The 25399-nt window shown below is 36.3% G+C and overlaps 3 protein-coding genes across 3 annotated transcripts; 1 reads left to right on the forward strand and 2 right to left on the reverse strand.

The window, feature by feature from the left end:
- Nucleotides 1-1866: 1866 nt before the first annotated feature.
- Nucleotides 1867-4737, reverse strand: ENODL20 (early nodulin-like protein 20). Its single transcript, XM_021975078.2, has 2 exons — nucleotides 4523-4737; nucleotides 1867-2273 (listed from the first exon to the last, which is right to left on the reverse strand). The coding sequence occupies exons 1-2, from the start codon at nucleotides 4719-4721 to the stop codon at nucleotides 1954-1956; spliced, it is 519 nt and encodes a 172-aa protein (XP_021830770.2). The 5' UTR covers nucleotides 4722-4737; the 3' UTR covers nucleotides 1867-1953.
- Nucleotides 4738-9370: 4633 nt separating this feature from the next.
- On the forward strand, nucleotides 9371-16656 carry LOC110770860 (TCP-1/cpn60 chaperonin family protein). Its single transcript, XM_021975084.2, has 14 exons — nucleotides 9371-9552; nucleotides 9719-9979; nucleotides 10185-10310; nucleotides 10404-10607; nucleotides 12242-12411; nucleotides 12497-12632; nucleotides 13190-13306; nucleotides 13457-13576; nucleotides 13703-13801; nucleotides 13891-13980; nucleotides 15269-15356; nucleotides 15437-15525; nucleotides 15632-15706; nucleotides 16216-16656. The coding sequence occupies exons 1-14, from the start codon at nucleotides 9538-9540 to the stop codon at nucleotides 16312-16314; spliced, it is 1689 nt and encodes a 562-aa protein (XP_021830776.1). The 5' UTR covers nucleotides 9371-9537; the 3' UTR covers nucleotides 16315-16656.
- Nucleotides 16657-17605: 949 nt separating this feature from the next.
- LOC110770859 (NADH--cytochrome b5 reductase 1) lies at nucleotides 17606-24483 on the reverse strand. The gene is made up of 9 exons (XM_088254219.1): nucleotides 24226-24483; nucleotides 22702-22843; nucleotides 22450-22540; nucleotides 22217-22294; nucleotides 21469-21549; nucleotides 21270-21359; nucleotides 19863-19928; nucleotides 18218-18304; nucleotides 17606-18132 (listed from the first exon to the last, which is right to left on the reverse strand). The coding sequence occupies exons 1-9, from the start codon at nucleotides 24332-24334 to the stop codon at nucleotides 18040-18042; spliced, it is 837 nt and encodes a 278-aa protein (XP_088110345.1). The 5' UTR covers nucleotides 24335-24483; the 3' UTR covers nucleotides 17606-18039.
- Nucleotides 24484-25399: the final 916 nt, after the last annotated feature.

The following is a 25399-nucleotide window of genomic DNA, read 5'->3' on the forward strand; positions in this document are numbered from 1 at the left end:
AGACGTATGATCGAAAACCATGGTTAAGCAGAAGTGGTTCTGGTGGGACTTCCCGAACTTGAACAGCCACCTTCATTCCCTCAAAGCAGTAACCTCGGCTGCTGAGAAAGAAATATGTATTCGCCTCCGTCAAGTTATACACGTCCCGCCCGCCTCTTGTAACATTATATATGAAATCTTTGTCAATGCAATTATCATAGCTAGTCTTGTTCACCTCAAGAACATTGTAGGTATACTTATCAAACCCAAAATCTGGATTAATTGGACATAGAAAATTGCTTGTGAAGGTTAGCAAATTATTATATTGGAGGTAAAAATCAATCTGATGTTTGTGATATGAGAGAGAAACTTACAAAGCCAATCACCCACATAGAAGTTCTCGTGACTAGACCACTCTGTGAAGTTAATATTGGGAGCCCAAGTGAACCTTCCCCCTCCAACTTTATGAAGCACAGGCTGCCTGCAATCAACATGCAGCATTCTAATCATCACCATCAAAATCATCAACCACCTAACTCTACTTTTCAAACCCTCCATTCTCTCTCTCTCTCTCTCTCTCTCTGGATTAATTTATGGCCTTGCTAAAAATCAAACCCTCCATGCTTAAAAGGTAGCAGAGCATGCATGTCTCATGCAAAAAGGTACCAGAAAAATGAGAAAAGGGGTATGTTATGTTGTTGTCGTTGTACCTGTTGAGCATGATTCTTTGGGCTTGCACATCCTAAAGGTGTGTAAAAAGATATAACCCTTTATGCAATTTTATGTTATAATTATCGATTTTACAACTCCACAAGAAAATCCTTGATGTGTGCTCAAGAAATAAAGATATCATGTTGGATCATATTGGATGAAGTTTGTCTTTTCTTCAGCATAACTACCAGGTCATGCTTTGCATGTTGCAATCCAAATCATTGTGAATACTTCTATCATCCTTTCTATCTCTAGAGTTGGTATCTTCCTTTTACCCACGGAAACTCTCTAGACCTTGTCAATTTAAAAAAAAAATAAACAGCTCGAAAATCATATGATTCTATTTCATATGATAGTTCCTTATCAAGGGCTTTCGAGGTGTAATTAATTGTAAGATTTCTTACTTCATTGAACTCTTTTACTTTTATCCTTTTTTTCTGAATTATTAAAGGCATATACGTGGTATAAAAAAAAAATCTACTAATTAATCGATTTCATAAAAATACTATAACTATATTACGTTCTTCCCTTATACTTCAAGTCCTATAATGAAACTATTTTAGCGAAATTTAAATGTCTTAATTCCTGGATGATTTCGAGTTCCTTTTGGATTTCTAAACTAGTAAAGAACAGTAGAAGATTAGATCTCATACAGTTCAAATCCTGTTTTCACCCAATGACCAAATATGTCTACAGAAGCAACAAATTCAATATTAATAACTGTGTACACACATTTTACAGTGTAACTATATTTAATGTGTAATATTCTGCCAAAAGAAATCCCCAAGAAAATGTGTAACAACCAGTCTTAACATGTTTTGCAAATTTAAAAAAATATGGAAACAAACATTAGTATATTGACATAATTGGCAACCTTCTAAAAATAATTTAGCCCTAATTTTGTTTAGTAAACTAGAAATATCCCTGTGTTTCTTAATTTAAAGCCCTCAACTAGCTATTTGTAATTTCTTAATTGGTTTTTGGTGTGTTATTATTTTTCCATTTAAAAGTACAGCATAATGCTTTTTCGAAAGTTTTATTTAATTTTTTTTTTTTGAAGGGTTTTTCTCTCAAATGTAAAGTTATCAAGAGCTTATATGTGAAAATTCCAAAAATTTTATTAAATGAAACAAAAAGGAGAATCATATTAATGCAACAAAGTCTGCAAGTGCTATTTAATCAAACAAATTCGCTGCCTAAAACTTAAAACAAAACGTCCTTCCAAATGTTCAAATGTTCCAAATGAATAGCAAAGCACTAGTACTAAATTACAATTAAAAGCAGCAACAGGAGGAGGAGTAGCGACGAAGAAAAAGTAGCAGTAGTAGAAGTAGAAGAAGAAGAAGTAGACGTCGGTGCCGGGGCAGGCGGCATTGGTCGGAGGACGTTGACGGCAACCTTCAACCCTTGAAAGCAATAGCCCCCACCGCTTAGGAAGTAGTAGGTTTTTGTTTGTGTGAGATTAAACACATCTCTTCCCGCACCACCTGTTATATTTTTTATGAAATCTTTGTCGATGCATTTTTCATAACTTGTCTCGTTCACCTCCAGCACATTATACTGGTACTTGTCATATCCAAAATCTAATAACATTTACCACCTTCAATTAATTTCATAGGTAATGAATACTTAAAATTAAATACGCACTAATATCAGCTGTGGTTTTGATTGATTTGAAGAACATACATAATCCGATTAAGGTAGGAGGAACATTTGACATTTCCAGTTGTATACAATAAAACGCATGAAAGGCAGAGGCTGCAGGGCCGGCCCAAGGCCATGGCTTTTTTGAGAGATTTTGGGTGTACAAGGGCTCATGACACCAAAATTTTCTGAATTTTGACCCATATGAAAGTTTTGAAAACTTACAAAAAAAAAAAAAATATTTGGACCACATCAAAACTAAACGATATACCTACAGTAACCCTTGAATGTATTTTTATTTTAGAATTAAAAAAGATAATGGGTAGTTGTGTTCCAGAAAAATAGTATCCATTATATGGTTTTTCTTTTAATTTTAATTTTTTTAATATGAAAAATGTGAATTTACCATATTATTCTCATTTAATTAATAATTTTAATTCTTAATGTTTGCATTAACCAAGAGCATTCTCTAATATTTTGAATGTTTTACCATTGCTTTATATATATATATATAGATTTATTCAGTGGAGTGTTTTATGTTTTTTTGGACATAGATTTGCGTATGAGTGTATATTTCTGGGGTGATTTGTGTGAATATGTAGTTCTGTTTTGAGAGTTCACTGAGGGTGCCGAAAGCTTAGGACTAGACCCGGCAATATTGCACACGACCCGTTAACACGACACGAATTCGCACGAAATTATCAGTATTTGGGTTGAGCTTATTGGGTCGGGTTGAAAACGGGTGAACCCGTTAGCCACCCGTTAAGCTAACGGGTCGTTTCGGGTCGAAAACGGGTTAACCCGTTACCACCCGTTAAGAAGGTTAATTTTGTAATTTTGCAAAATATTTTTCTTTTCTTTTCTTCTTCCCCTTTTCTTTCTTCTTTCCGTGTCTTTTTCTTCTTACCTTTTTGTCTTTTTCTTCTTTCCCCTTTTCCTTTTCTTCTTCCTCTCGTTCTTCTCTTCTGCTATGTTCTTCTCTTTTTCTCTTCTGCTATCTTTTTGTCAAGATTCTCTTCTGCTCTTCTTCTCTCCACTCAATAGACTCCGCCAACCCAGCCACCAGGGATGACTTCGCCAACCCAGCCACCAGGGATCAAGGAGGAGGTATCTAGGTCGGTCCACAGAGGGTGATTGATTCTAGAGTTGTTGGTTTTGGTTCTCTCAGTTAATTTTGAATTTTCTTTCTTCCTCAATTTATTTAGTTGTTGAGTTTTTAAGATATCTGTGAGAGAGAGATATATACTGTTTTGGGGTGAGAGGACTGAAATGAAGAGGGAAAGAGGGAAGAAAAGTTAGGGTTGGGGTTTGGGGGAAAAAAGACAGAGAAGGCGTGTTGGTAGAGAAGCTGTGATAGTTTTTTTTTTTTTTTTTTTTTTTTTTTTCTGGTTTATTCTTAACGGGTTAACGGGTCGTGTCGGATATTCGCGAATTGTAACGGGTCGTGTTTGGGTCTAGTATTTGTCACCCGTTAACTTAACGGGTCGTGTTCGTGTCAACCCGTTAAGAAAACGGGTTAACCCGTTAACGACCCGGAACCCGTTAAAACGACCCGTTTGCCAGCTCTACTTAGGACCAGCCCTAATTAAGGGGGAGAGATATACAAAGCCAAATATTTTTCTTGATTGAACGTTACAAATTTTGAAGGTATTTAATTTTTACTGGTTTGGGTTCCATGTACTGTCTCAAAAATTTGAATAATTTGATGATTAATTATGGGGTTTATGTTCAGGAAATTAACCAACACAAGAGGATACATTATTTTTTAACACCAGCGACAGTCTAAATTACAATGAAGAGGGGGTTTCGAACTTGAAACCACTAGTTTGCAAATTAAGACTATTCCATCGGGCTGGACCCTGTTGGCCAAGAGTTATATAAATTGAGATATAATTATTTGGGAAAGATATGAGAAATGCCTTTGAAAAATAATATTAACAGGTGCAATTGGAGAGGAGCCCATATAAAAATGAAAAAAAAAGGTACAACCTAAGAAAAAGTAAGAGAGAATTAAGGGATATGACTAACAGTGAGAATAATTTTTGCTTGTGGGTTTTATGAATAATTTATTTTCTTATGAAACAAACAAACAAACAAATTAACAAGCAGTAATCAAAGAAAAAGGATAAATGATGATGATGATGATGATGATGAAGATGAAGAGAAAGAGAGAATAAAATTAACTTACAGAGCCAATCACCAACGTAAAATGTTTCGTGAGAAGACCACTCTGTGAGGTTAACGTTTGATGGCCCCCAACTTGTCTTGCTTCCTCCAACATAATGCATTTTCTCACTGGCATTACCCATCTCAGCTCTCAACATTATCACCATGGCCACTGTCATGCCCACCGTCAATACCCTTCTCAAACTTAAACCCTCCATCATCACAACTCTCTCTCTCTCTCTCTCTCTCTCTCTCTCTCTCTCTCTCTCTCTCTCTCTCTCTCTATATATATATATATATATATATATATATGGAGTGTAGTTTATGGCAAGAAAAGTTGGGTTCGGGCAGTCTAGGGCTGTCAATGTTAATTCTCATTCATTTTATGTGATTTGGAGTTTACCTCTACTCCCTTGATTTTTTTCTGGATTTAGCAGATTCTGCACCTATTAATTTACATGGATATTTGATGCTGCTTTAATTAATAGGAGGCCAAAAATTATTGAAATGGCCTATTGGCCATTCTTGATTTATTATTGCCATCTTTAATTTTCTTTGTTTGTTCGAATGAGTACCGATTTTCTTTTTTCTTTTGTGGTTTTTAGTCATACCTAGACATGTAAACGGATCAGATATACCTTAATTCAAATCCAAATTCATTTATAATTCGATTATTAGATTTGGATCAGATATACCTTAATTCAAATCCAAATTCATTTATAATTCGATTATTAGATTTGGATCGTATTCGGACTATCATATTGACTTATCAATCTATATCAATTACACATCAGATTTTATTTTGAGATGTACAATCAAAATTTCATTAGTAGCCTTGTTCTTTTATTATATTTATCTACTTTTTATATAAATTATATATATAGTATCATAAATATTAGTTTTAAGTGTATTCCTAGTGCTATAAAACTAAAATTACACATTTACACATATAAGGCATAGAAAAACTAAATTATACTTCATACTAAGTCAGATTAGATTATTATCGAATTAGATTAACCAAGATCCATAGAAAATCAGAGGCACATGTACCCAAACCACCTATTTAGGCACACAAGATTGACCACATTTTTTTTTAGGCAACCCACATGATTGACCACCTTATGTGGCATCTTTGCAATCATGTCATGTCAATTAATGAATATTGTCATGTTAATTCTTTTTATTTATTTATGAAGATACGACATCACTCTAGCGAGGACGTGGCAAGAGTTATAATTTCATCAATGGAATAAAAAAAAGAGTAAAAACTAACCTTAGAGCATCTCCAACAGTAGTAGCAAACCAAACTCTTCAAATTAAAGTTTGTTGACCTACATGACAATTTGAAAAGCTTTGTTTGCTATATTTTGTGCCGCACCAGACTCTTCTAAAAGGAAATTACAATATTCATGGGAACGACACTTCACTTATCTCTATATTACTTATGTGGATTGTGTGCTTGCAATAATTTCACAACAGAAACCAACCAAGAGGAAGAAAGAAATCTTCAGTCATAGACATTCATCTCTAAGATGCACAATTGAAAGAACATTTGGTGTTTGGAAAAACCAATGGAGAATGGTACATCAAATTCATAATTTTCCTTTGGAAAAAAAAATTGCAAGTCGTTGTTGCTTCAATGGCTCTCTATAAGTTCATAAAAATTCATTCAATGACGGGTGTAAAGTTCCAACCATATGATGATGATGAAGAGCTACTTCCCCCAAAAGATAAAGAAGGGACTAGTACGGAAGAGACTATTGTAGAAGAAAATGTAACTTGTGCACGAGAGATGGATGACGAACGGGAGAGAATTGTAAATCTTCTTATGTCTACTTGATATTTGTTATTTTAACGAAACATTTGGTATTATTTGAAGCTATATATTTTCAATTTTCGGTTAAGAATGCCCAAGATTTAATATTATGTGATTGGTTATCAATTTTAAAATGTTTGATTATGAAAAACTTTAGGAAGCCAAACGCTACGAATAACATCAAAATCACTTTTTTACAGTATAAAAGCACTTCTATGTTGGTAGCCAAACAATAAATTGATCTTGTGTAAAAGCACTACTAACATAAAGTGATTATGCTAAAATCACTCAAATGAGCCCAAAGTGATTAGGTTTTTGATTGAAATGGTCCCCCAACTATTGCTCTAGTAATATTTTGGTCCACCAACTAAAATTTTCATTTCAAAATCATCCTCCTACTCTTCACTTGGTATCAAAATGGTCCTCCCATCCAATTTTCCGTTAAATTGAATCATGTGGATGACACATGCTCAAATTTTAGGGGTAAATTGGACTTTTTGCCTAAAAAATATAAAAGTACAATTTAAAAATATGGGTTAATTACTGTAGACGTCCGTGAACTATGGCCCCAGTTACAATTGGGTCCGCGAACTAATTTTTGTGGCAAAGACATACTTTAATTAGACAATGAGTTGCAATTGAGTCCTACCGTCCAACTCTGTCAATTTATCCGTCAAAATGAGGGGTAAAAGCGTCCTTTTGGGTTCTTCATCCATCATTGACCCCAACTCCACCTTCTTCATCCATCATTAACCCTAACAACCCCACCTCCATCTTCACAAGTTTAGAAAAATGAAACACCTAAAACCCACATGCAGGTTATACGAAAATATCTAATCACAAACACCAACAAAACCCAGTTCACAAATTCATCAGTTCAACAAACAACAAACAAAAGGAGAATTTTTCAAAAGCTTTCGAGATATGAACATCTAAAAAGAATTAGAGCAAAATCGGAGAAATAAAATCACAACAGGATCATTGAAGTTTCTACCATACCCTTATTGAATGGACTTGGATTGGAAGCTTGATGCCTCAATTTTCCACTTTGGGAGCCTTCCTTTATTCCACTGTTTAAATTAAAACCTGCAATTGCAATTGGAAATTAATAACCCAAAACTAAAATGGTTTGATGATAATTGCAAATGTAAATGATAGCAAGAGACAATGAAGCTTTTCACTTACATGATCGGTCTATGCTTAATAGTGAATTGGAGGTGGGGGAGATGCATAAATGTAAACCGGTGGTGGTGGTGACTTCACAAGAGGTATAGGGGACTCGTAGATGTATGGCCATCATGAGCTCGGTGGTGAAGCTGGAGTCGCAGCACCTGGCGTAGATAGCGAAGCAGGTGCAGAAGCTGACGACGTTGGATTTGGCCACGGCGTTCATTTTGGAGCCAAGGGTGCTGCCGCTGTTACGGCGGCAGCGGAGGAGGAGAGCTTGAGCGGATGGGGTTGCGGGTGGGTTTTGGGTTCTGCGGGTTGGACGATGGGGGGTGGGTTGCAGGTTGGGTTTGGATTTGGGTTTTGAGGGGGTGGACTAAGGAGGAGGGGGAATGGGTTGCAGAGGAGAGAGGGAGAGACAGAGAGGAAGAGCTGAGAGAGAGGAATTTGGATTTGGATTTTTTATTTTTAAGTTTATTTATTTATTTTATTATTATTATTATTTTTCGATTTTTTTAGTTTTTCTTTTTAATTTTACAAACTGTATATTATTTATTTAACTCGAAAGGATGCTTTTACCCCTCATTTTAACGGATAAATTGACAGAATTGGACGGTAGGACCCAATTGCAACTAATTGTCTAATTAAAGTATGTCTTTGCCACAAAAATTAGTTCGCAGACCCAATTGCAACTGGGGCCATAGTTCACGGACGTCTACAGTAATTAACCCTAAAAATATTATAAACTTAAAACAAAGGTTTAAAAAAACTAGAAATTTAAAATGGGCAAATTACTCAAATGGTCCTCAAATTTGTACCCGATTTACATTTTGGTCCCTAAACTAAATTATTCGTTCAAATGGTCCACCAACTTTTTATTAATTGTTGCTTTGGTCATATTGTTACATTTTCTGTTAAATTTAGTCATGTGAGCAGCACATGCTACAATTGTGGGGGTAAATAAGACTTTTGACCTATGTATCACCCCTTTATCACCACTGTATCACCACTTTAGCACCTATTTGGGGAACATAGGACAGTTATGGACAGTTTTACTCTTACATTTGACGGCAACATTAACATAATTTAACAGTAGGATCAATGGAGCGATTAATATAGAGTTGATGGACCATTTGAACGAATAATTTAATTAAGGGACCAAAATGTACATCGGGTATAAGTTTGAGGACCATTTGAGTAATTTACCCAATTAAAAAAAGTAATAACACAGCCCCCACCCCTCATCTCATCACGACCCCATCCTCAAATAAGCCCCCCTTTCCCATCCCCCTCAATCTCTCACACAAAGTAACAACTTCAAGCCCATAGGAGCCCCGAAAATCAAGCCAATCAGATTCAAATATAAGCCATATCCAACAAAAACAACCCCAAATTCATATATGAGTTGGTTACAGAGATGGGGGGAGAGAGAGAAAGAGAGGATGACGGAGAGAGATAAAAAGACGGGGATAGGGAGAAAAACACCCCCATTCATAGGTTTTCATTTTTGCCCCGCAAGCTAACGGAATGATTGATAGACTTTGACAGTAGGACCGTTTTGACATCAAATGAAAAGTTCGAAGACTATTGAAAAAAAAAATTTAGTTGGTGGAGCAATAGTTGGAAGACCATTTCGGTCGAAAACCCAAGTGATTATCGGCCTATCTAGAATCACTCCTAGAGTCATTAAAATTTTGATTGTATTCCCAACCATATTTAGGATAAGTTATTGTGCGACATTTGGAAATGGCCGTGTGGTATAATATGCACCCATACATACTCAAGCACTGTTATGCTGATGTGGGATATTTTCAACCGGTAGATCTTAATTGATGGTCAGAATTAAAAGACAATTAGGAACAAGGAGAGGATCCAGGTAAATTTCTGAATAGCAAAAACTAGAAAGAGCCAGAACTCACTTTGAACATAAAACCCTAGCGCTCTCTCTCTCTCTCTCTCTCTCTTTTGAACACTCCCTATACTCTCACTCGCTCTCTCTGTCTGTCTCTCTTCCTCTCCCTCTCTTGTCCGCGTGAACATCTACATCGGCAACAATGTCATCCATGCTGGTACTCTCTCTCTCTCTCTCTCTCTCTCTCTCTCTCTCATTTGTAGTTTCTCTGTTCATTTTCTGTGCGTATGAGCCACTATCTGTGACTCTTCCTCTTTTTCTGTGTTGGGTTTGCTAACTGTTTGTGAAAATGCCTGAACCGAAAAAATTGAAAACGAAAACAGCAACCACAGATCATACTGTTAAAGGAGGGAACGGACACGTCGCAAGGGAAGGCGCAGCTGGTGAGCAATATAAACGCTTGCACAGCGGTGGCCGATGTGGTGAGGACCACGCTGGGGCCTAGGGGCATGGACAAGCTCATCCACGACGACAAGGGCAGCGTTACTATTTCCAACGATGGCGCCACCATCATGAAGTTGCTTGATGTAGTTCACCCCGCCGCCAAGATCCTTGTCGACATCGCCAAGTCGCAGGACTCTGAGGTATGGGTTTTGGTCGTTTCAGGGTTTTGGATGTTAGAAGGTTTCTATTTTACTTAAAGAGAAGATTCTTCTATGAAATCAGTAGGAATGGAGATTTGGTAGTTATGCAGATGAAATCCCACTTGAACAATTTGTTTTGGGCATATGTAGTGTTTAAAAGTGGGATGCTTCAGAAGGTTTTTAACCATTGTTGCTTCTGGAGCAGGTTGGTGATGGAACAACAACAGTTGTTCTGCTTGCAGGGGAGTTTTTGAAGGAGGCCAAGCCTTTCATAGAGGATGGGGTGCACCCACAAAATTTGATAAGAAGTTATCGAAACGCTAGCTATTTGGTACGTGATCAGAATTAAGTTTTCAATTTCTAAGTATGATTCAGATGCTTGTTCTGATCTTTATGCATCTTGAATATTATAAACTGATTATAGGCAATTGAGAAAATCAAAGAACTTGCTGTAAGCATAGAGGGGAAGAGCCTTGAAGAGAAGAAAACACTGCTAGCTAAATGTGCCGCTACTACACTTTCTTCAAAACTTATTGGTGGAGAAAAGGAGTTTTTTGCATCCATGGTCGTGGATGCTGTCATCGCAATTGGTGATGAAGATCGTCTCAACATGATTGGAATAAAGAAGGTAAGTTCCTGATGAATTATATGAAGACCTCAATTTGAATGGAGTTCTTTTACATATGAAGACTTCAGTTTGACTGGAGTTCTTTGCCTATATGAAGATTTCTATGTAATCTGTCAATTATGTTAATAAGAATGTTCTGGTGGCTCTTAGACTTCGTACTACATTTCAATAGACTGCTTTCATTGATATGATCAGAATAAGATATATTTTATGAGCCACTAGGATAAGCTGTTATATTTGTTCCCCTGCCCTTCAGTATGTGTGCTTTGAGGGCTCCTTCAACCTGAAACTTAAAAATTGGTCTCTTTTTTTGTTAGCCACAGTGCAGCTTATGTGGTTCTTTTGATTCATGGTAGGAGTTAAAAAAAACTGCTTTGAGCCTAGAACTTCTGTGCTAAAGGACTGCTTTAGTGAAGTTCATAAAGAATAATATGGCTTCTTTTAGTGTCCCGTTTGCTTCTTAAATTGTTCTTTATGATGTTTTATGTTCCTAAGATGTCCCTTTACATGTGGCTGGATTGAGAGAAAAAATGTGGGCTAGTTATATCGGGTGACATGAAACATGTGGCCAACTGGGCCAGACATGCTGATAATATCATGCTAAAGTTGGAGTATTCAACCCAAAACCAATTGGCTACAAGGTGTTTGAGAATTTGACCAATTTTGGTTCTTGGGGGTGTTCCAGCTGATGGGTCTTTTAGATTTGATTTGGTTTTTTAGGCTTCTGTTAGAAATCTTTTGCAGGTTTGGTTCTTTGGTGGTTTGGCTAATGGTTTCTGGTGACGGGGAAGAGCTGTTAGCTGTTAACTAGGAAGTTAACTTTGAAGGAGACAATAATGGAAACAATGCCAAAGGAGAACGGTGTGGTAAGGGCTGGTGTTGTGAGAGAGGGCTAGTGATGAGGTATAGCATGAGAGGGAGGGAGAGAAAGGGTTGGAAATGAGAGGACGAGATAGAGTTAAGGGAGAGAGAGGGAAGGAGGGGGGGTTGGAGCTGGTGACATAAGGAAGAGAGAGATGAGAGCGTGGGGTAGAGATTGGATGAAGAGGTTGTAGGATATTTGTGGAAAATGAAGAATTATACCAGGATATCACAAAAATCAGTAAGACAGCTCAAAGATTTGACTTGTTGGATTCATTTATAAACTTCTAGAAATAAGCATTAAGTTCAATAAAAGAGCTCCAAACATCTAGCACCTGTATTAAATTCCACCCCCTAACCCCCCAAAATCAGAACTTTTATGTTTTAAGTAAAATTTTGAGACATGTAAACATATCAGGATGTTGTGCTTGTTTTACATTCATTACATCACCTTTTCTATCTCAACAAAATCTACATTATCTTGCTTCAGACTCTCTCTCTCCTTTGTTTTCTTTGTTCTTCTCCCTTTTGCTTCAGACTCTGGGACTACGGTCTTGCTTTTGTTGGAATAAGAATTGTTGTGGGTATTGATATGGCTTGATTATTAGGAAGCTTAGTAGTGATACACCACCTTCTCGTGGTGACATTTTGAAGTTTTATGTTTGGCTTTTTATTATTATGTTTATTTTCTTTTGAGTGAACGACTAGTTTTGGCAGGAAATGATAGCTTGGATTGAATGATGTATAATAAGAAAATTGGTTTGCTTCTACAGGTTTCTGGTGGCAACATGCGTGACTCCTTTTTAGTAAATGGTGTTGCCTTCAAGAAGACATTTTCATATGCTGGTTTTGAACAGCAACCAAAGAAGTTTCTTAATCCCAAAATACTTCTACTAAACATTGAATTGGAACTGAAATCTGAGAAAGAAAATGCTGAGATAAGGTAGGATTCTGTTGTTCCTTTTGATATATAATACTTTGATCCTTTTACACTTAGTTTATGCAACTTGACATTCTTTCCACTGCAGATTGTCAGATCCATCCCAGTATCAGTCCATTGTTGATGCAGAATGGAATATTATTTATGACAAGTTGGATAAGTGTGTGCAGAGTGGGGCCAAGGTAGTTCTTTCACGGCTGGCTATAGGTGATCTAGCAACACAGGTGGGCATTTTCCCCTTTCTAAATGAGCGCAAAACTTGTTATCACCTTGATTGTTTTTGATCTGTGTTAGGTAAAATTTTATTCTAGAGTACCAAGGAGACATTACCCTAGTACACAAAGCCTGTATACATGATTTCAATAATGCATAGAACATATCTTATAAAGTGCATATAGATTTCAGAGAGTTTTGTTTGATCAGTCAAAAACACAAACTTCCCCTCAATTTAGGGTGGTAGTATGTTTTATCCCTGATTCTGCAATTTCACCATTTCACAAGAACACAATATTCATGTAACTGCTGGAAATTTTAAATCCATACTTAGCTCTATGAGTTGTTTTAGTATGCATGAAATTTGGTTGTTTGGTTTTGACAACAGTGAAATTGCATGGCATTATGAAGTTTCAAGGTTTGTAGATATGCATGTGAATAGATTTATATCATTGTGGTAATTCAGTTGAAAATATGGTTAATTCTTTTGTGATTTCAAGTGAAGAGTATCTCTATGACCATGTTAAAGATGTGGAGTTTAATTTACACTCCTTTTTTGGGTGAACAGTATTTTGCAGATAGAGATATATTCTGTGCTGGGCGTGTAACTGAAGAAGATCTCCAACGGGTAGCTGCTGCCACTGGTGGCACTGTGCAGACATCCATCAACAATGTTATTGATGAGGTTCCTACCTCATGCTCTGTCAGACCATATTTTAGAGTAGAATTGTGGGCATTTTTGTCCAAGAGTTCTTATGTTAGTGCCCTTCTATAGTTGAGAAACATTTCTTTTGCTCTTTGTCAACTGAAACTTTTTAGTTCTGTGTATTTCTAGGTCCTTGGAACATGCGAGTGTTTCGAGGAAAAGCAAGTTGGAAATGAGAGGTTTAATATATTTAGTGGATGTCCGTCGGGTAGGACAGCTACAATTGTTCTTCGTGGTGGAGCTGATCAGGTATTGCATTTGTTGAGGGTTACTCATTTTGGCATGTGTTCAAAAGTTCTCTTTGTTTCTTTCTTCTTTTTTGAAGTTTTGTTTTGTTGATGCTGACCTGGGATATTCTTTTGGATTCTTACTTAGTTCATTGAGGAAGCTGAGCGGAGTTTACATGATGCTATCATGATTGTTAGAAGAGCGCTAAAGAATTCGACTGTAGTTGCTGGTGGTGGTGCTATAGATGTATGTGTTTCTTAGCAATAGTGAGATCTCAAAGTTTATCTGAGAAATATTGTATGTGTTGGTGATTGTTTTGTTGATTATGGTGGCAGATGGAGATCAGCCGGTACTTGTGGCAGAAAGCACGCAAAATTACTGGAAAGTCTCAGCTTTTCATTAACTCGTATGCAAAAGCTCTTGAGGTATGCTCTGTTGGGCTTTCCTGTTATGCAATAGTGGTTTAAACCAGTGCCAAAACTGCACTTGATGTAGAATTTAAGGGACCCCCAAAAAATTTGTCTAATATGTATGATATCTGCTTCTGTTTTCTAAACACATTGAAATGGAAAATGGAGATGGACTCACGCATGCACAATTTCCAAATCAATATTTAGTTTGAAAATTTAAAATTAAACATATAATCTAGTTGATATATCTATTATCAGGAATCATCTTCGGTTGTATATGAGCAGTAATGTAGTATCATGAGGCAAATTTGTGCAAGTGATATTGTAAATATCTTTGGAGAAAGTTGGTTTCTATATGTGGAATAATGTAGCATTTGCCTTGATCCAAGTATTTCAGTCAATTCTCAATTGTGGTCGTTGGAACTTCAATGAAAGTTTCACATGAGCAACAAGGTTGTTTTGGGCTTCGCAGGATTTGCAGCTAGAAATTAGTTGTTTTAAAAACTTTATGTTTAGACTTGTTAGTTTAGCATTTTTTAGGTTTAGTCACTTTTTTAAGCTGCTCGCCTGGATTTTAACTCAGACACAATGTTAATGAGCTGTTCATAAGCAATAGAGCTCTGGGTTTTTAATATTTCATTTGGTTGGGCTTTGCAAGGAGTAGAACAGTTTAAGTACTTCAAAGTAGCTGGGGTAACTATTCCCTCAAGCACCAAATGTTGGTACTGCTATTGTCATGTAGTTTAGTAAGATAGGATTTAGCCTATTCTGTTTATGTTATGAAGGTTTTTATTTTTATTTTCAGTGATGGGGTTATAGGGATTTATATTGAGAGTGGCAGCAGACTGGATTAGTGGCATTGTTAAGGATTCTGTCTGTTGGTTTAGGTTCTCTTTTTCGTTTTTGTGTTTCTTCTGTTGTTTTCTCTAAATCTCTGAATAAATATTGTGTTTCTTATTAAAGAAAGATACACATGCTGCTTGTGTGGGATATAATTGATGTGTAAATTATCTGGTTTTGACATTATAGGATGGGGAATGTGTCCATTGAGTTCTCATGGAACTCTAGATTCTAATTTCATTTGTTATGGAGTGTCTTTCTGTGAGAGATAACCACCGTTAATAGTGTTGGACCATGAGCATGATACATTAATATTTGTATACTGGAACTATAAAGTCTGAGGCTTTTCTTTAGAATGTAAAGAATACACACTTCCTTTCTACTACGAATGGGAGTGTGATACTTATACTTTGAATGAAGAGCATGCTGTGTTTTAATTAGCAGAGTTCTGCTTATGTTGCAGGTTATCCCACGACAACTCTGTGACAATGCGGGATTTGATGCGACTGATGTGTTAAACAAACTTAGACAGAAACATGCGCTTCCATCTGGTTGAGCTCTCATTTTATTTGACCTTGTTTATCTGTTTATTTTATTATTTGTTTGCTAAAATAGTCAAAGTTTTTAACAGGTGAGGGTGCACTTTATGGAGTGGACATCAACACAGGTGGAATTGCTGATTCATTTGCTAACTTTGTCTGGGAGCCAGCAGTTGTGAAGGTATTCCTGTTATCTTTTTAACAGCATAGAGTCACACACGACTTGGTAATTTTTTAGTTTTTAACATCATGTGGCAATTTATATAACATTGTTTTTTCCCCTGTAGATCAATGCTATAAATGCTGCTACAGAGGCTGCTTGCCTTGTTTTAAGTGTCGATGAGACAGTAAAAAATCCTAAGGTAATGTGAAATCTGTTTTCTGTTTCTAGGTGATTAAATATGCCTTAGCTCACTTTGAAATTTTCTTTGAAGTAGTTTGTTTGTCCGTTACTAATCATCATCTTTCCCTCTTATGTCATCTGCATTGGGTTTCAAAGGAGAAAACAGTTTTCCTTTTCTAGAAATAGAGTTGATTGCTTGTCCAACAAATTTTGTCAATCGAGAAGCAAAATCTCATTTATTGGACTATTTTTTTCCTAGGAGAAAGACCAAACTGGTGGACTCAGTATGGTCTTGCATTTCTGTAATATCGTAACCCTTCAGAGATTGTCTGTTTTGATGTGATACTTGAAAACAATTCTCTGTATGGTCCTCCTTGGCTTGTCAGATGTTTCATATGTATAAATAAACAAAACAAAATCAAACAAAATAAAATAAAATAAATTTGTATTTGACTACATGTTTTAAGTTTTATAATTATCTTCAATTTCAGCTGTTTAATGCTCTAACTATTAATGTTGATAATGCAGTCCGAGAGTGCGCAGGGAGAAGCTGCTGCGAGTGCCATGGGAGGTAGAGGGCGTGGAGGTGGTCTTCGTGGTCGTGGGCGCGGGATGCGAAGGCGATAGTTGTGAGTTTTCTCAAAGGTGGTTAAAGCATACAGTTTTGTCATTCTGGTTTATGGTGTGCTTACAATTTGTACTTCCATTTGAATGGACTGATGAATATGGCTGTATCAACTTGCATACCTGAATGATTCGCTTCTCAAATGGCTGAGAACTGTTTGTGGATTCTGAGAATGATAGTGTCTTATGTTAGTTGGATGTGCAAAGTAGTAACTTGCGGGTAGCTGCAACGTACCTGTGGTTAAGTTTAAAGAGCAAGAGTTGTGATATATTTCACTGGTGTTTTTGTTCTGGCATTGAACTAAAACTAATTTTGGGACCTCTAGGTCCATTTTCCCTCCTCTACCCCCTGTTCTCTCAATGCATGATGAAATTTGTATTCGCGGCGTTTTTAGGATATGCGGTAGCATAGCCTGTCTAGGCGTGCTTCTGTAGGAAGTGCTTCTGCTTGTTAGCCGTTCTGGAAGTGCTCTTGTTAGAAGCATGTTGAATCATTTATTACAAGTTCCGTTGGAAGTGCTTTCTGCAATGGACTAAAATGTGCTTAACGCTTTTAAATAAAAGCTTTTTTCGCACCTTAAAATTCTCCCAAATGGCCCCTGTTTATCCCACTCAATCTTTCGAAGAGTCCACAAATTTGGACTGGCGAGCACTTCGAGAAAAATCAAACATCTACCATTTCTGGATTGATATCTTCTTCAACATCAAATTTCATTTTCCAATTGCTGAGGCCTTTCATATCAACGGGGTAGAGAAAGGAGAGCTCGATGTACACCAGACTAAGAGCCAGTTAGTTGGAGGGGTGAATTGTCGTTGACCAAAAGCATTGCCCGGAACCTTGGTTGGAGGAAGAATGAATTTGTGAAAATGAAAATGAAAATGCCTGATTGAACGCTTGTTAGGATTCTTTCAAGTTAGTCTGCTCAGTTTCTGAAAGATTCAAAATGTCAGAAATAGTCTCATCCCATTCAAACTATTCAAAATTTGCATTGCATAAGGTGAGAGTGAGTTTTCTCCATTTTTCAAAGCTTCTCACTGGAGTTTCAGGTTAAGCTTGAAGAATTTTGTAGGGGTGAGCTAAGTGAGTCCTGCCTTATATTGAATCACCAATGATTGAATAGGGTTTGCTGAGAAGCAGCCTTATTTCATCAACATACGGAGAAAAGAGGCCAGGCCCCAGATCAAGCTCATCCTCCATCAGAAACATTTTGATTCTGTTGTGTCCAGAGAGTTAGACTGCTCCATAAGCTGGATTGGATTGCTACATGATATTAAAAACTTGCATCGACATAAATGCTAGAACAATTTATATGCTATAAAGGCTGCTAGCATTATTTTTACTCAAGTAAACATACAACACTTCAGTTCCAGAATTTAAAATAATAAAAGTTCAATTGAAGAAAAAACTCTCAACTACCTTCTTGATACGGTCGAAAAGAAATAAGGGAACTACGGGCACTGCAAAAAACCCTATGCATCATGTTGCTCATTTTCAGTGGCACCGCAATAAGTCTACTAAAATATTCTTTACCTTAAAAACTAGAGAGCTTATAGCAGAGAAGTCAGAAGCTTGTTCTGCACTTTTTTTTAAACCATGTTTAACTATTAAGGACAATGCAGGAACCTCTTCAAGCTACACTCTCATTTTCAAATGTCATGTAATCCTAAATAAAAATCCTTTATTTATGCTAGGGATAGGAAACCCCATTGGAGAGCTCCAGCAAAGACCTAAAACTGGAACTGCATTTCCGGACTGTATCCCAGACTCTCGAGGTTAGCAGCCATAGCTTTGTTCATGGGCGGTGGCCCACATCTTAAAATCTGGAAACATCAAGGTTTGGAATTATGTGAGAGACAGAGAGACCGAGAGACAGACAGAGAGAGGTTACCAAATAGAAGTAGTTACCTTAATATCAGGTGCTGGTGCAGGGCAGTAAGTTTGAATAATTTCCTTTGATATGAACCCAACACCACCTTGCCAAATTTCAGGAGGCTGATGATGGTATTTAAGATTAATTATTAGAAATGAACAAAAAAATAGAAGCAAAACATGTTTCATGGAATTATGCAAGTCAATTTTTCAAGGACAGAAGACAGAAAAAAAAATTGAAGGTTGGTGCATATAGCACCAAACCAGAACGTTTTAGTGTTTTACTATCACGGAGCAACTGGAAACATTCGGCCATAAACGACAGAAATCCATTTCAATATAACAATGTTTTCTTCTTGCACTTTAAATATCAATTACATGTACCCAGTCAACTATAGGACTTCAAGAAAACATGATGCATAAGATATAATGAGGGTTACACTCCAAAAGTTGAAATTGTCAAATTGATTGCCAGAAAATGAATGAGAATGATTTCATTTAAAATCTGTTGGGATCAAATTTCTCGTTAGGATTGGCCTAGCTGAACATTGCCCTAAGCTGCAAAACATCTGTGGCCCCAGTTTTGAGCGGTTGATTGTATGCCTCAATAGTGCTTTCCATATATATATATATATATATATATATATATATATAGATGTAGTAACCCTTAAGACATTGAGTTTTAAATGGCGTATATCATGTTCAACAGAATCTAAAATGACACTTATACAGACTAAAATTTCTGAGCTGTCTTTCAAACTGTCAGACTGATGTGAGGGATCCAACTCTAGACTACCTATTTTTGAGCGGGTTTGATCTTTATCCCTAGATCAAACTCAAGTACAATCAAATGAATTCAATAAACACTAATCAGGTACTCGTAGACAATAGCAAGGCTAGTAGCTCAAAACAAAGAGTTGTAACTTATTCAACTTATTCTGAAACGAAAAGAACTTTTTTTCAACTTCTACAATATAAATCTGAAAAGAAGAAAGCCATTTCATGAAAGAATTTTATTCAGAATTGTTGTGGTTTTTATCATCTTCAAAGTATGAGACTACTATGAGCCCCCATGAACCATGATCTCTATACTATTTCAGGATGATCCACATATAATGACAACATAGAAATTTGTAGAAAGCTCCCACAATGTCAAACTACGGCGGAATGATAATTGGGTTAATGTCAATTGACACCAATAAGTAAAACCATCTGAGGTGGTCTATCACATTTTGATGCTAACAACTTTTCGGTATACCTAAAGCCTTTGTAAAAAAAACTTTGCAGAATTACCTGAGCCTTGATGCTAGTTTGACAATATTTAGCTCCCATCGTATTATGTGTACCACATTAGGGTACAGTACAATTCAGATTAGCATTGAAAACATATATTGTTATCCATAGATGTAAGATACTGGTATGAATTGACCGCAACACAAACTACTTCCCTTTTGCTCTACTCAAACAGCATCTATGTCCATTTTATAACTCCCAAAAAGAGTTCATAATCCAAGAAAATTGAACTGATCTTAGACTGGTTATGTTAAACCTAGTTCTCTAGGTAATTGGAAAAAAATAGAAAAAGAACTGAAAGAGTAATGCGGTGAACAGAGAGGAAATGCAACTTATCAACTTGGAACGTTACAGATATAAGAGTGGCTTCAAAAGAAATTATAGATACCTGATTCAAAACATAATAAATGTTGAAACGATTGGGAAAGTTACTGGAAAGATTATCCAACTCTTCCTGCAAAGACACAGTTTATACAAATTTAATACAAGAGTCAAAATCTCCCAATTTTATAGATTCTAGGACAGGCAATTACCTTACTACATGCATGACACAAACTAAATTAAATAATAAATGTTGTGCAGAAGAAAAATATCATCATCATCTAATCCCATATCATTTTTTTTTTCATCTACTTCCATTTACATTTTTTATAGACCTCATTCTTCGAATTTTTCCTAACAATTTATCCATAATAGAAGAACCTCCCTAAAAATGATTGTGATTTTTTTAATTGGGTAATAAAGTCTCGTAATACACATCCTCATTATTTACATAGGAACGATACCATGTTTCTCATGAAAACTAAGCAAAGTGTAAATGTACAAAAATACATTACATCTTTGTAAATAAATAAAAACTAGCTATATCCAGTCTGATGTCAGTAACAAGTAAACATTAACTGAATAACAGTGCTTGCAGTGCCCACTGGCTAAATCACAAAAAGCTACTACATACTTAAGCTTATTCAATTTTTTTTTTCTTTTGTGGTAAAGTACAAAAGATAATTGATTAAATAAAGATCTCCTAAAATATCATTTCCTATGTTTTCTTCACATTTTCCATTTTTTCTTTTTGAAAGATATTATTTCTACATGTGCTAACAAGAAATGATCCCATCTCTTGAAAGCATTGGTAAAAAGACACCTTACAATATACGTGTCAATGATGAGCACCTACAGCCTCATACCAGAATAACAGTGTAACCTTTTAAGCATTTTATTAGTTAATAACTACTTTGGCTTGGTATTACACTGTTATTATAAGTTCTGCACTGCCCTCATCCTCCCCTAAGCCCAACTTTTCATGGATGAAAATAAGAGGTAAGCTCAAGTGCAATTTTTTTTTTTCGATGCAATACTGGAAAGTTAGAAAAGTAACAAATACTATATATCTTGTGTCTGGAATGATGTCACAATAAGGGTTTTTTTTCCTATTAAACTTTTTTTTTTTTTGCTTAGTAAGTGTCTGAAAAGGCCTTATCAGACTCATTGACGTTTCAATGTGTATGATAATACTTTTTTCTTTTTAATGATATGAATACTTAGAGATGAATAGAGGACTCTGCAAAACATTCTAAAGTTAAACTAACTGCAAATCACACTCATTTCCGAGTGGGAGAACTACCGAACAGGCCTGAACTAATTTTTTTTATTAGGCCTCTCTACTCATATTATTTTGAATTTTTCAGAACATATTAACTGGACAAATAGATAAAGATACTAAATGATATAAACTTTCAATATGCATGTGTATTGTGAGAGAGAGAGAGAGAGAGAGAGAGAGAGTGAGTTTTACTTTCAATAGAATGTCCTCATATGTGACATTGGCATATATAAGATGTACATTTGTTCTGTCACTAGGATTTTCCAATATGGCTCTGGCAACCTGTCAAACCAGAAAGACAAAGAAGAGAAGTTATACCACTCAAATGATATGTGGCACAGAAAGAAGAAAAGGGCCTTGTGTAAAGTTAAAGCTCCACTAAATTACATACCTGGAACATCGGAGTGATGCCAGTGCCTCCAGCTAGCATCCCAAAAGCTCTAACTTGGTTAGGCTGATACTTGAATCGTCCCTGGAGGCATAATTTTAACTAAATTAGCTTACTAAGGAATAAAGAGTGTAATTTTTAATATTGGTAAATCAGACTTCTAGGATTCAGGTTTCTTATATTAATGTGGATAGATCATCATCTCAGAGATCTTCTGAAAAGGAAGTAGTCCCTGAGGGGACTGAATGAAGGTGCTCCACCCGGACTAAAAGATTAATATGGTGTATTGCAAACTCATCAGGGATAAAATTATAAACACATTTCCTGCTTTCTCTGCATCCTAGAGATTTTAAAAGCATATTGACTTTGAATGGTTCAATAATTGCAGTAATTCCTAAGAAAGTGGAAACTTCCAATGTTAGTTTTCATAGACCTGTTAGTTTATTTGGAAGGGATTTGAAGTTCCTAGCTTAAGTCTTGGGACTCACATGTAGCCTGTAGGGAGGTGCTAGTTAAGGTGGTGAATGATTCAAAATTCTGTAGAAGATAGACTGATTGGTCCAAGTTTTACATCCTTAAAGCTTGGGCCTAAAACTGCATCCAGATTATCCCCGATGATATGGAGGACTGGAAAATCTGTTTGACCAATGGGTTTTAATGCTAAATGGAATCGATCTCTTTCTGTACTTCAACTTTGTACTTCTTGGTTCTTTTAGTTGATATGTAGACTTGATAAGAGGCAAAAATTTACCTTAGGTCCTTTTACCGCCAGATAGTCACCTTCACGCATCACTTGAAAATGTTGAGACATCCTTCCTTGTGGATACATCTACGCACAAGATAAAAAAAGTTTAAAAATTATCAAATCAATGTAAAATAGGCCAAGAAGGATAAGTGATTTGTGAGAAAATGTACCACCAGTTATATGTCTAATGGCATACAAACATTAACTGTTTACGAAACAACAATGAGAAAAATAAATACCTTTATGACTAATTCAAAGTATCCAACATCTGAATCCAAAGTTGTTGGGGTATATGGTTTGACAACGTCTTCATTAAGGCTATCTTTTCCTCTGTATGAAAAAACAATGAGTCGAGAAACTACCGTGATAGATCATAAGTCAAGCATACAAGATTATAGAAGTATCAAACATGTTAAAACTAAACATGACCTGTTAAAAGAAAAGGAAAAGCATGGAACTGGATTATACTACAGAAAACCAACCAATCAAACCTGCAACTAATATGCTGTCCAATAGGAAGTCCCAACACTGATGTTGGTGTTGGAAGAGCAAATTTAAATTTAGCCACATTATGGCTGAGCTGAGTGCGTTTAACAAGTTTAAAGTCCTTGAATTTCTCAGGATCCAAGCAACCTAAGAAGACACATGGTGTGTTAGGAACATTCTGCAAACACATATCAACAGAAACTCTAATATGGAGCATATAGAGAAAACAAATGTTAATCAACTAGATAAATTGCTTGAAAGTTGGACTTCATGTTGTCTTGGAGATATGACATTTAAAGTACAGAATGGTGAATGCCATAGATGGTAAAAATTGTAAATTGCCATGCATGATGGAAATCATCTGTAATCTTATATAAAATACAAATCATGGCTCATATGCTTCATACAACACTGTTTTTGTAAAGTGCAGGTTATTCCTGTTAAAAAAAAAAATTATGATATAAATATCAGTTGTCTGCAAATTGTTCCATTGAATGTCTTCACGATATCAAATATATTTCCTTCCATTCGGTTTTAGTTAAATTTTTCATGTAATCCTTTGGCCCCTGTACGTTTGAAGGTCCACACTTGCCCTATGTGGCTTTTCAATATGGATGCAACAGATACTGGTTGCATGTAGTGCACACACAGATATAGTGTATATATATGCATATATCTGGGAGTTCAACAATCGTAAATAGGTTCATCAAGGATCAACCTTCAAAAAATCAGTAAAATCAGAAACCATTTGATTATCTAAACTGTGCAGACAGACATAGTCTGACCAATATGATGATGGTAATCAAATAGCTTTAGTAAAGGCACCCTGCTCGATATGATATTCGTTAGTAAATAATCAACCTAATCACACTTTTATCAACTGCCACTCACCCTTTCTAGTTTCAAATCTAAAACTTCTATTTATCCTGTTCCTAACACCATAACAACATAAAAGCACACTTATCTGAACCAAAATTGCAATCTAGAACCTAGGTCTAAGTTTCTAAAATAATAAACCTAGTGGCACTCCAATAAATTGTCAAAGCATAGGCCCCCTACCAACCTAAGTAAAAGGACTAGATTTAAGAATAAGCTTATTCTTAATTAAAGTTAGCCTCATGTTTTGATGTTATAGGGCTGAATTTGAAAGGAAAAAAAAAGGTTCATACACCTAGTAGGAATTAGGGGTTTGCAGAACAAATAAGAAACCCAAGACAAATCAAATTTAATCATAGCAATAAACAAGATATTTCAACCACGTCATTATCCCTTGGAGCACATACAAAGTGACAATCTGCTTGAACCCATCAATCAACAACTAGATTTCAAGTTCATTCTTCTAATGTACCACAAAATGCATCAGCTTCTAAGATTCTATCAGGGAAACTAAAAAATGGAAAAAAAAAAAAAGAAAGGAAAAAAAGGAATACATTTAAATCGCTAAAAAAGAAATCCATGCGCTATGAATATGAAGGTAATGAAGAATGTTGACAAAAAGAAAAGAAAAAAAAGGAAGATGATTGAAAGACCTTTTGGTTTCTTGGTGACGTAGAAGTAGTAGGCCGTACCAACACCAATAGCCACCACAGCCACTGCTATGGTTAGCATTTCTGCTCGGTGGCTCTGTAACACATCCATTCTTCCAAAGCAAAGCTCAGAGCCAGAAACAGAGACAGAGAGGATTCAGAACGAGTGGTTTGCACTCTCACTCCCTCTCTTTTCCGTACGGAAGAAGTTGGTTCCAATTTCCTGTGCTATGTATATGCAACAGAAAGTCCTCGTTTTGCAGATGATAATAGCTCACGCGTTGAAATTTGCCTATTGAGAAAGACGGCAGGCACGTGTGTGATTTTTTTGTCTCTTTTTGGCAAAATGTTAATTTTGTTACATGTAGTTTGCCAAATTTGTGGCGCTTTGACTTTGTAGTTTGATTTTGTTTTTTGTTTTCGAAGGAATGGAGATTTCATTAGCTTAGCAAGTTACAAACAAGCCCAATACAACAAACACAACAATAAAACAAAAGCACAACAAGACAAAATAAAAGCTCAATCATAATATGCATAATTTAGGCCAAACACAATAAAAAACCCTACAACACAATAAAAAACCCTAAAATCACACCCAAGAACTAAGCAGCTACTGTTGCCACCCGATTTGTCGTCACCGCCAGTAGAGGAAGGTCCATGAGAACCGACAAAGGAGATCTGAAGAGCGTGGATTCAAGAAAGCAAGCCACCACCGTGCATCAAGCTCAAGTGATCCATGGATTGGTCTAAATTGACCATTAACTACAAAGCCAACTCCTCTAGAGCAAAAGCTCATATTTGAGGATGGGTTGTAGGAGATGAACAACAACAACAAATCAGGAGACAACCAAGCAGATACTAGGAAAAAGGAAGGGGTTTAGGGTTAAATAGTTCGTGGGAGGGGAAGAGAAATGGGTTGAGGGAGGGGGGGGGGGGGGGGGGGGGGGGGGGGGGGGGGTGGGTGGATGAGAGGAGAAGAGGAGATAGGTGAAATGGCTGTAAAGGAGTGGGAGAGAAGAGATTGAGGATATCTGGACCAACATCAAGAAAAACAAAGGATAAAAAACACACCAAAATAAACGACAGAAAAGGAAAACAAAAGCCACACTAGAGGGTGGTAGAGAAGCCACACCAGAGGGTGGCGAATAGGCCACATGAGAGGTGGCATGGAAGCCAT

This window comes from Prunus avium, chromosome 6, assembly GCF_965620075.1.
Source record: "Prunus avium chromosome 6, drPruAviu1.hap1.1, whole genome shotgun sequence".
Taxonomy (NCBI): Eukaryota; Viridiplantae; Streptophyta; class Magnoliopsida; order Rosales; family Rosaceae; genus Prunus; species Prunus avium.

Coding starts and splice junctions, on each gene's coding strand:
- ENODL20 (XM_021975078.2), bottom strand. CDS start 4,721: ATGATGGAGGGTTTAAGTTTGAGAAGGGTATTGACGGTGGGCATGACA. Junction 2,274..4,522: donor TTACGTTGGTGATTGGCTCT/GTAAGTTAATTT, acceptor AAATGTTATTAG/ATTTTGGATATGACAAGTAC.
- LOC110770860 (XM_021975084.2), top strand. Junction 12,633..13,189: donor TAGGTGATCTAGCAACACAG/GTGGGCATTTTC, acceptor TTGGGTGAACAG/TATTTTGCAGATAGAGATAT. Junction 13,981..15,268: donor CGTATGCAAAAGCTCTTGAG/GTATGCTCTGTT, acceptor CTTATGTTGCAG/GTTATCCCACGACAACTCTG.
- LOC110770859 (XM_088254219.1), bottom strand. CDS start 24,334: ATGGATGTGTTACAGAGCCACCGAGCAGAAATGCTAACCATAGCAGTG. Junction 22,541..22,701: donor GGACAGCATATTAGTTGCAG/GTTTGATTGGTT, acceptor TTTTTCATACAG/AGGAAAAGATAGCCTTAATG. Junction 18,305..19,862: donor TTTATTATGTTTTGAATCAG/GTATCTATAATT, acceptor TACCATCATCAG/CCTCCTGAAATTTGGCAAGG.